This window comes from Lontra canadensis, unplaced genomic scaffold (assembly GCF_010015895.1).
Source record: "Lontra canadensis isolate GAN:19392208 unplaced genomic scaffold, GSC_riverotter_1.0 scaffold84, whole genome shotgun sequence".
NCBI lineage: Eukaryota > Metazoa > Chordata > Mammalia > Carnivora > Mustelidae > Lontra > Lontra canadensis.
In genome coordinates, this window is record NW_022631078.1 from 4,205,914 (window position 1) to 4,216,881 (window position 10,968).

General features: G+C 56.1%; 1 protein-coding gene across 3 annotated transcripts in view; it reads left to right on the forward strand.

Moving 5' to 3' along the window:
- KIAA0930 (KIAA0930 ortholog) overlaps positions 1 to 2,461 on the forward strand; it is a 31,336-nt gene extending 28,875 nt beyond the window's left edge. Inside the window, exons 8-10 of one of the 3 annotated variants that reach the window (XM_032882790.1) lie at positions 280 to 442; positions 1,640 to 1,798; positions 2,061 to 2,461. In XM_032882790.1, the coding sequence (XP_032738681.1) occupies positions 280 to 442; positions 1,640 to 1,798; positions 2,061 to 2,101 (363 nt within the window). In that variant the 3' untranslated portion in view covers positions 2,102 to 2,461. The remainder of the gene's footprint in view (positions 1 to 279; positions 443 to 1,639; positions 1,799 to 2,060) is intronic. The other 2 variants (XM_032882791.1, XM_032882792.1) reach the window with 2 other exon arrangements.
- The last annotated feature ends 8,507 nt before the right edge of the window (positions 2,462 to 10,968 follow it).

The window sequence follows — 10,968 nt, forward strand, 5'->3', positions numbered from 1 at the left end:
GGGTGACCTTGGGCAGGTCAAGGTCGCTGTCCCACCTTCGTTTCCTCACTCGTCCGAGGAGCTTCCTACCGATTCCCGTCTGGCGGGTCAGCTGGGAGGCTTCCGTGGGAGGGCTTGCGCGGGCTCAGCAGCTGGTCTGGCTTTGGGCCGGCCGCTGTTGGGGCCCGCGGAGGGCACCCGGCTCGTGCTCAGCCCAGGGAGGCTGGCCCACCGGCAGGTGGTGTCAGGGGCCCCAGCGGTGGTGGGGCTGCACCAGTGACGAGGGCTCGTTATCTCCAGGTGACCTCCTTCAGCACGCCCCCTACCCCAGAGCGGAACAACCGGCCCGCTTTCTTCTCCCCGTCCCTCAAGAGGAAGGTGCCCCGGAACCGGATCGCGGAGATGAAGAAGTCTCACTCGGCCAACGACAGCGAGGAGTTCTTCCGCGAGGACAACGGCGGGGGTGAGCGCCTTGCTTATGACCAAGGGCCTGCTGCGGCCCTCCCGGGCCCTCTGTGTTCACCCGTGCGTTCACGTCTTGGGGGCTGGTGGGTGCCAGGGGCCTCTCAGGGCTGGGGATGGAGCTGCAGACGGACAGACAGAAATCCCTGCCTCAAGGAGCTCCCGATCTGGGGTCAGAATAGGGGGCAGGACAGGAGGCTTGAGACTTTCCCCGATGTTGATTGACTGCTCCACACAGAGGGTTCTAGAAGCCGGTGCCTAGTGAGATGAGCTCTCGGGCTCATTCCTGCCTTTGTGCCATCAGCCTCCTGCTTTGGGTCCTCCTCAGTGCCCTCCCTCCCTCCAGAATGTGCCTTGGGGCATCCCCCAGGCTCACCCCACCCTCTGGTGGCCTCCAGAGCGTCTCTGCCTGAAGCCCGTGGGGGTCCCTGCAACCCACAAGCCAGTGAGAGTGGGGCTAACCCTCATCTAAGCAGCAGGAAGCCACTAGAGGGTTTAAGCAGGGGAGTGACAGGATCAGATTCGCTACTGAAATCCTGCTCAGCCGTCCCTGTGGAGAAGGACTGTAGGAGGGCAGGCTGCCGCCAGAGACAAGGTGTGGCGCCCTGTGTGTGTGCTGGGCACTGAGGGGGTGGCCGACAGCACAGGGCGGCCCCTGGCCAGAGCTGGGGCTGTGACCTTGAACGGAAGAGACACTGGTCCTTATTCGGAGCACTGGGGCCCAGAGACAGACGGCCCTGGCCTTGACCTGCTCTAGGGTGCACTTGGGCATGTGCTGTCCCCACCTCGGCTCCTTTCCCAATGAGGAGGGAAGGACTGATAACCACCCGGCCTGCCTCCCTGGGTGACCCAGAAGATGGCTCCTCCCAGCCTTGCCCTGGGCACTGCAGACTAGTGGTGCCGTGTTGCAGTGATGGACGGGGTCACAGGGAAGCAGAGAAATGACACCATGAGGCGACAAGCCAGAACCCACAGGAGAGCCTCCAGGGCAGGGGAGGGGAGGGGAGGGCTGGATAGGGATGGGGGAGTCTGGGGTCCCAGACTAGGGCTGCAGCTCTAGGGCAGGTGTGGGCCGTGGAGGGGCCGGTGGCACAGGGCCCAGGCTGCGGCAGAGCAGGTTCCTGGGGTGGGAGGTGCTCTCCTGGTCCTGCGACGGGGGCTTGTGGCCTGGGCCCTGACGCGGCCCTCTCCCCACTAGCTGATCTGCATAATGCCACCAACCTGCGGTCTCGGTCCCTGTCCGGCACGGGGCGGTCCCTGGTTGGGTCCTGGCTGAAGCTGAACAGAGCGGATGGCAATTTCCTTCTCTATGCACATTTGACCTACGTCACTTTGCCGCTACATCGGATTTTAACAGGTAGCGTGGGCTGCAGCAGAAAACCCTCGCTCTCTGGGGCGGGGGGTGGAGGGGGTGTCGGAAACCCTGACCCCCCGTTTCATGCCTGGGACCCGCCAGTGAGTGTCTGCGTCGGGTCCCTCCCGTCCCCCCTTGAGTGGCTGCAAAGCCCCAGGGCGGGGGTGGTGTGGCTGGCTTGGGGGCAGGTGAGGCGGAGCTCTGGGGGCCTCACTGACCGGGACCCACACTTCCTTGTCTTGTCCGCCCGCCCCCGCCGTCCTAGACATCCTGGAAGTTCGGCAGAAGCCCATCCTGATGACCTAGCTGTGTGCAGAGCCTGCGCAGAGCCCCCCAGCCCTGCCCGGCCCTGGGGGTGCCGCCAAGTGCCTACCTGTCCACCGCCACCGGGGTCTTCTGTGACAGCCCAGCGCCGGAGCCGGAGCCAGGCGGGGCCGCTCGCCTCCTGGGGCCAGGGCCGACTCCACGAACACCAGCCCAAACTGAAGTGCCTCTTTCTCCCCCCGCCGGCTCGGCTCCTGCACCCCCGTGCCCGCCCGCCCACCCCCCTCCACCCCCGGCCCATCTCTGCAGCGCCCTCTGCACCCCGAGAGGCCCAGAGATGCCAAGAGGCTGTGAGAGAGCAGAGGAGCGGCCGGCGGCCGGAGCGTGTCCGGACCGACCGACCGACGTCTGCGCGCAGACCGCAGGTGGACAGGCCGCCCAGCTGGGGGCCCCCGAGTGTCTGCGCCTCCCCGAGAACTGGCTCACGGTTCCGTCCTGTTGTACCCATGGACTTCCGCGTCTGAGTTAGGCCCAACTTGTCCGCCCTCCCTTGTTTACTGCTTGGTTACACATGGGTTGCCTCGGGGAGATGGGGCGTCTGAGGGTTTTGCCCTGGGCTGGGAATACCTCACCCCACGCCCGGTTCCAGAAAGGCCCCGGTCCTGCCGGAATGGCCTTTGCTTCCAGCCAAAGAGCACCGCCAGCGCACACCCTCCGCCTTGGAGACACCCGCTCTGCGCCTCGGCTGGCGTGACCCACAGAATTTGGACTCTGAGAGCAGGTGGGACAGCCTGGTAGTCGGACAGGAGAGGAGTGTTGGGGGTGGGTGTTGGCCTCCTCCCAGGAAGGTTCTAGGTAGAACGTCCATCCCGGGGGCCGGGGAGGGGATAGGGTGTTTTCCTGGAGCTTGCTTTGATGGCGTGCACTGGTCCTGTTTCTCAGACCAGCTCACTGAGGCCAAGAGGAGTTGACCTCCAGGCGGCTGGTCCAGTGGGTTTGTGCGAGCGGCCTTGTTGGCGCTGGAGGGATTCCCACCTGTGATGGATGACACGTGGTGCTCTCAGAACCACGAGCCCTCTCGAGCGGAAGCGTCCCCCTGCCCCATTGGGAATAAACTGTCAGCTGGGTCTCTGTTGCGATGTTGTTTTGTTTGGAGTCCCCAGGAATATCGGAGGGTTTGCTGTTGTGCACGGAGATCCTCTCTGCGAGGGGCTCCTTCTCCCATCCGTTCTCTTCTGCGCGCTCCAAGGGTTTGCGCTGGGCTCTGGGAACAGGGGCTACCTTGGGGCTTTCTCTAGATTTTATATGCTGTTATTAAAGCAAGCTGTTGCATTTCATTCTGCCTCAGTTGGCCCACCTGTAAAATGGGGCTGATACCACCTACCTCATGAAGCGTCCAGGGTTCTGGTGCACGACTGGGTCAGGCAGCCTTCTTGCAGAGCTCGGGTCCGGGCAGACTCTCGGATGCTTCCCTCGCCCATCCTCCATGTGGTGGGGCTGGGCTGGAACATTCTCGTCTTCTGTGGCAGTGCCCAGCCCCCGCTTCGCCGAATCCCAGCTGCCTGCACAATTTCACGTTCCAGAGCAGTGTTTCAGGACAGCACAGAGTCGGGCCTCGCTGCCACGTGCTGGGGCGGAGCCTCCGATCCCTGAGCGCGGCCCCCAGTTGCAGAAGTGTTCTCCAGGGGAGCCAAATGCTGCCGCCACGCTTGTGTCCAGGGAGGCTAAGTTACAGCTTCAGGAATTCTCTCTCCCTGGTCGTCCGGGGTCTGAAGGCTCTGGAACTCAGGTGTTGGGGGAAATACGGCCCTGGTGTATCTTCCACGGAAGGATGAGGTAGTGGAACAAACGCGGGAGGACGGCGGCCCTCCCTCTGCTCTCAGGATCCTCCCACTGGAACCCAACCCTGAGGCTCAGCCACCCGCTGCTGGCGGGGCCGCGGGCACGTCCGACGCCCCCTCTGTAAAGTGACAGACGCACATCACAGGTCACCCGAGGGCCATTTGCAGTCATGCATGCAAGGCTTCGCTGGTCGTAGAGACGGGCACCACAGTGGCGTTCCAGAGATGACCCCTCGTTTGTAACGTGCCAGCGGCGCACATGGCGGCTTGGCTGTTTCCCTCCCACACCGGGGCAGCGCTCACACACACGGGCTCGATCGTCATCCCCCGCCTCAGGCCCGGCCAACGGCCCACCCAGGCGTCCGCGACACCGTTGCGCTGCGACAGACAGGCGCGTGCGGGCGGCGGCGTCTGCCCTCCGCCCTTTCCCTCTTCCGGAGGTTACGTCTGAAACTGAATTTTAATCACGCTTTTTTGAGAGGCACTTGGTCACTCCACTAGGCAGTAAGCTGTCACCCTGAGGTTCTTTTCAAAGTGACAAAGGACATCAGTGACAGAGTAATACATAACAAGTAATGGGGCCAGCCAAGCCCAGCCCCCCAGTGTCCTGGCGTGTCCGGCTGTCACTTCTCGTAAGGCCATCTTTCATGTTTCTGGAAACACGCCTGTCTCTTGTGTAACGCGGGAATGACCAAACCACGCACACATTTCTTTAGTGGGAACTGGAATCAAAGTGTGGTTTTTCTGTGAAGGCACCGCGGTGTCACTTTTTAGGACACGAATAAGAGAGCAAGCTCTCCTTTTATAAGAAATGTCATGGTCCTGGCATCTTGATGGGCGGCCTGTGGCCTCTCGTCCACCTTCCAGTGCCCGCAGGCCGAGGGGGCATTTGGTCTCACACGCCGATGTCTTCCAGGAGCTTCCAGTTGCTTGTAGAGGTAGCCAAGGCTCAGCGTCTCAGAAAAATCTTATTTAAAATGTAAGCGACAGGGAAGTCGTCCACAGAGAACAAAATCTTCCAGAGCCCAGTCGCCTTGCGGATGGCTAGATTTTCCGAGTCCCGGTCCCAGGAACGTGGACTCTTCAAGGACGGTGCACACGTGAGCCGGTCGGGTTTCTGTCCTCCGCGGAGCCCTGGCAGCTCGCGACGCGACGCCAGCCCGGTGGGACTGCTCTTCCAAGAATCCAGCTAGAAGGAAACCGGGAGCTGCTGCTGCTGTTGGAATCACAGACCATCTGGACAGCAGACTCCAAAAGTGAAGTAAAAACTTGTTTTTTCCCCATCAGAAGACATTCCCGAAGGCAGGCCCCGTGCGGTTGGCAAATTCTAGTGACTTGACTTGAAGAACACATCTGATGCTGTCCCAACAGGGAGGCTCGAAGTCGTTGGCCGAGAACCTTCAAAGATGTCACGTGTGAAAAAGCTGCCAGCGTTGCCGTGAGCCTCAAGAGGTCTCTGGCAAGTGACTGCGCTAGAACGGAGTTTCCTGTCTGGTCTCGAACATCGAGCGTCTGTTGGCATGATGGGGATTCTCCCTGTTCGGGCTTCTTCTCACCTTTGGATCAGAAAGCAGGTTTCTCTTAAAACACCTCAGGCTCCGGGAGGGCAACAAGCCTGTGCCGGCTGCCACCAGGCCCCCTGAGCAGGAGCGGAAGCGGGAGGCCCTCCAGGGTCCCATGGCCAGGGTCCCGCGGCCTCTGGGGGGGTTGAGCCCTCGAGGCGGTTTGGGGGGTGGTGCACTCGAGGCTGCTCTCCTCTGTTCCTTTCCACTGGCTGATGTGGCGTGGACATGGTCCTCGGTGGGAGGAGAAATCCTCCGACCCTTTCTCTGAGCCTGTCTCAGAATAGTCTGGAGAACTAGGACACCCGCCCGCAGAAGCCAAGTCACCCGGACACCAAGCGGCCCGGCCGGCCGTGGGTTCAGATCCCCACCGCGGGGAGAGTTTGTGTTTACAGTTTTTCTACCATCCCCAAGACAAGCAGGCACCTTGATTTTTCGCGGCCCGGAGCTCAGGAGACCAGAGGTCACGGCCGAGCGGCTGGGGGCGTTCCCTCTTTCTCGAAGGCCGGGCGGGTTAGGTGTTCACAGCGCGCACTCACGGTCCCCAAGCAAACTCTCTCCCTGTGAGAAGAAGCAAAACCTGCAATTTTTCACGACTTTGAGGCTTAACTGAAATGATTTCTACAAAATATATTTTGGCAAAAGCACCAGAATGGTGTAATCAAACATGTTAGGATCTCGTGGTCAGTGGTATTTCCATAAACGAGCAGCTTCCCGTTCACCATCTTCCGCGTACAGAAACCATCTCTGGGCGGCATTTGGATGGCTGTGAGCTGTTCATGTTTTTGCGTTTCTGTGCAAAGTTGATTTGCATGTTGGATATTAAATTTGTTTTTCCTCAGCGTTTTCCTCCGATGAATCTGTACTTGGTTGTTTTTTCTTTCTTTAACGGGTATTTCAGATCAAATACAGACGTTACGGCAACGCATAAACTTAGTGACTGAAACTTAATTTGCCCCCAAAGATTTCTTCTTCGAGCGTTTTTGGAGCTTTCACATGAGTTCGTTTCTAGAAATGCCTGGAGATGGACAGAAACCAGCCCGGGCCGTGGCTCTGGCCACGCTGGGTCAGCACGGGGTCAGGGCACCCGCGGACAGGGTTCGGCTCCAGGCAGTATTTGCAAAATCCAAACACAAGATACGCGTTTCAAGTTTAGCTCCCAGTCCCCACAAGGCAGTAGCTTTTTCTGGAGTACCTCTTAAAAAGGCCTCGTGCCATGGTAGAATGCCTGGGATCAGAGTCAGGAGTCCCTCCCGACAGGCCGCCCGGCGGGCACGCTGTTGCACGTTTCTGGAGCGGACTCCGCCTACCAGAGGCTGACGGGGCTCGGCGGCGGTGGGCTCACTCGCCCCGGGAGCAGACAAACTAAGTTGTGTCTCAGGTGATGGGCAGGCGTCAGGCCTCCGCCACGGCGAGAAGTTACATGAGAGGAAGTGAGAGCACAGAAGGGGGGTCTGAGAGGAACATGTACGCAAATCTAGAAATACAGTGCGAACCGTCACATCGAGGATGTCTCTTGCAAACATCCATTGCGTTAGAAACCTCCGAACCGGGAGAATTTTCTGAGGCAGCTTCGCGGAGGGCAGATTGCATGCGCGGCCATCAAGCAGGCAGGCTGGTAGTGAAACATGGTCTTCGTTGCCATCCAGGTCAAACCCCCTTCTCATTAAAAAGGTAGGAGGAGGCCCCTCTAAAACAGTCGCCTGAAAACTATTTAACAGCTCTTCCTGGAGAGAGCTGCACCAGAACCTCGTCCTGGGGGCTGCCGCCTCCTCGAGGCTAACGCTGCTGCCTCTGTCTTTCTAGTCCACCCTCGAGGAACGTCTAGGAACTACCGTCATGGCCTAGCTTTAGAAATACATGTTGGCTGGAAGGGAAAACCTTTGGGAATTTTCTATCGGGAGGAGGGGAAAATGTAAAATAAATTAATCCGTGCACTATGCTAGTTCATTGTATGTACACATGCTTAACAGATAAGCCTGCTGTGCTTCGTGATTGTTAAAATGACCGGGACAACTGGGAAACTTATGTGCGAAGGGAAAACGTTTGTTTTGGGGGATGACAAAACAAGACTTCCTTTCTTATGCTCACAGCTGACTTGGCCTCTACCTAAGCCAACCGGTTTGACAAGATTATTTCTTTTCCTGTGTGTGGATTAAGGGTCTTTCATCTTGGAGTCTGACTTTAATAAAACAATTAGATTGCTCAGTTTGAAAGAACCGTGGCTTTTAGTGAACTTTAATATTTCAAATAAACAATTTTGCTCTGAAGATTTTAGACCATTCTGGAAGCCAGGCAAGTTTAGTCCTTTAATGGGCGTGTACGCACACCTTCGAGGGGCACGAGTGGCACGCTGGGCACAGTCCACGTGGGTCTGCAGCTCCCCCGGGCACGTGGGACTCAGGCCTGGGTTTTCCCAGCCTTACCTCCTCCCTTCCTGGGTGCAGAGGTGGAGGGGAGACATGTGCCGAGGCTGGCACCGTTGTCCCCTACTGGAATGCGCCAGAAGGGCATCACAGCAGAGCAGGGACATAGCCTGTGAGGGGTGGGGCTGTTCTCAGACTTGAGCCTGTGTCAGAACCGTCTGTTGAAACTCATTCGCCCAGGAATGAACATATTCTGGAATTAATGGTGATGTTTGCCCAGTTCTGTGACTATACCAACAAGGACTGAACCCTACACTTTAAAAGTGTGAATTTCCCAATAAAAAAAAACAAAAACCACGCTGTTCCCGCCCCCCCCCCCAAGTCTGCATTTCTGGCAAGTTCCAAGGTGTGGCCACTGCCGCTGCCAGCTCCACACTTGGAGAACCCTGTTCTCAGCGGCCCATCCGCTGAGTGCCTACAAGGGACCGGTGCATTTTGAGGACAAGCACCCTCTCCTGTCACTTAGTTCCCACGGGACGTTCCTGGTTCGGGACTACTGATTCGATGAGTAAGTCTGTCTCCACAGTACCTTACTAGGACACATGTCTGAGCCACTCAGCACTTGACTCCAAAATCGTATTGCAACTGTATTATAGTTGAGTCTGTTAATGCCTTAATAGCGATTTTCTGGATCACTGAAAATTTAAAGCTCTAGAATTACAGTGTGTTTTTTCCTTGATCGTCTTCATCTTTACAGTTTTAAAATACCCTTAGGAGGGTTCACAGATTTTTGACTGAGACAGGCCTGGACACAGATCCCAAACCCATGTGTGTACCGTAAGAAACGCACTCACCCGCCCCAGCGCCGAGCTCTGGGAAGTGACCCATGGAGCCCGTCCGGCAGTCTGCCCTGACGGCCAAAGGAGCGCTCGGCATCTGGCGCAGTGCTCCGGTCGGGGGCCCGTGATGCAGCTACCCTGCCCATTCTCATTTGTAAGGATGTGAATCCCACACGACAGACCCTCGAGTGGCTCCAAACGGGATGCCGGCGCGGGCAGGGGCTGAGAGGAAGCAGAGCCTCCGCTGCCTGGGGATTTCTGCGCCGTCCCACTCCCTCCGGCCCACAGGACTTGTATTGACATGAGGAACATAAAAGTGTCAAACACTGATTTTGTTACTTTCCATTTATTCACATTCCATGGATTATTACACTTCCTCGAAAACTAATACAAACTGAGATTACATTGTCTGACAATTCAAGTATTTTAGTTTTAGAAAACAGTTTCCTATGTAAAACAGAAAGCAAACAACTTATCTGATTGCTAAGAAGTCTTACATCTGTTACGATCGCGTCTGTGTCAAGCAGAGTCCAGGGTCCCAACCATGACTGCCTCTGGCCAAGAACGTTCCCCCGTGCTCAGTGCGGGACTGGACAGGCTCTTTGCGGTCCCCCGTCAGCACCGCGGGACTCACCGGTTTCTACCACAGATTCTCACTTCCAGAATGAGAACGAACACCCAGGGGTTTGGGAGGGAGCCACTGCGTTTGCAAATCCTTCAAAATGCACTGTGCTTGCATTCTGACTTCAGAAATCAAGGAACAGACAGCTGTTCAAAAGACATGTTTAACTTTAAAATGAAACCAAAAAGGCTTTCTCAGTGATAACTTGTTCTGCACTCAGAGAGTAAGATGGCAATTTTTTTCCCTCTACCCCAGAACAGGTAGATTCTTTTTGGCATGCAGCATATCAAAAATATGATTCAGAACTGAAATTGTAAAACTATAATCCTTTTCAAGAAAATCCATACATGGTCAGACATAATCAAAACTGCTTTAAAAACTGGACACACACCTCCAGCCTGTAATTCTAAACACGAGGACAACACAACGCTCATTTTTTTGCTTACTGGGGAACTCTCAAAAGGACGCACACCAGTTAAAAAGGCCACTGGGACACTCGGTATTTGTCAAGATGCAACACAACTGATTTCAGATTAAAGGTTAAAAACCCCTCCCTTCAGGCCACATAGATGGTATAGGTCATAGATCCTCTAACTAAATACAAAAATTTCAGTCAGCGTTAAACATTTGAAAGCCTAATTTCTAATGTTTTTGTTAAAAAATAAATCTAACTAAACCCGTGGGGTGGAATTTAGCTACTAATACAGCAAGGGAAAGAAGACCTGCCCTCTGGGGGCCAAAGGGGCCTCTTCCCCCAAGTAACATACAAATATTTAGGTTTTACAGGAAAATCCGCACACACTCAGGCTCTTTTGCATGAATACACAATTCGAGACCAGCAAGTTCCTAAAGGGGAAGCGACATGAAGGAAATACCGTGTGGGGACCACACATGTGTCACACCTGTCCCTGTAATTGTCCCTTTAACAGTGAGTCTTAGCAGCAACAATTTGCTGGGAATGTCAGGAGAAGAGAAAGCCACACACACCCACTAACGCAAAAAAGATGATCAACTCTTTTTCCTGGGTGGGGGTGAAAGGTGACCCAATCCTGATACCATCGGGCCACGTTTGGGAAACGTCTCACTGGCCACGCAGAGGCTGTCGCCAGTGTGGTGCCCCCTGAAAGTGCCCGAGCGGCCTCGCAGCTCCGGGGACCACGGTTGGGCCGCACAGGACAGAAATCTGTGCCCTGCATCTCCTCAACCTCTAGCAGCTGGATAACCTCACTCAAGGCCGGGTGGGCCACGGCCGCTGGACCAGCACCGACCACCACGTCCTAGAACTCACTTGTAACGAACACTCAGGAGTATTCTCGATTCTACAAAGGAAATGAAAAAAACGACTGCCACTCCCTCCCTAGCTGTCCCGACGTGAGAGCCTGACCACAGCCCCCACGCGCACGCACGCCTCGCTGCGTCTGTGCAGAGGCACACACGGGACCAGAGTCTTTCACCGGAATCCGAAAACCTCATGGTCAGCGGGCGGCCGGCGGCCACACGTCAGGTGTCACACCTGAGTTAACGTACTGGATCATAAAAATGGTTCCCTTGCCCCCTTTATAAATCTCTAAAAACTATAGCTTCTTTAAAAAAGCAACTGTACTATTTACAACTATTTCTACAGTTTTCTAAGTCAGAAGACATGACGTACTGAAGATCGGAACGTACGAGTGTGAGCC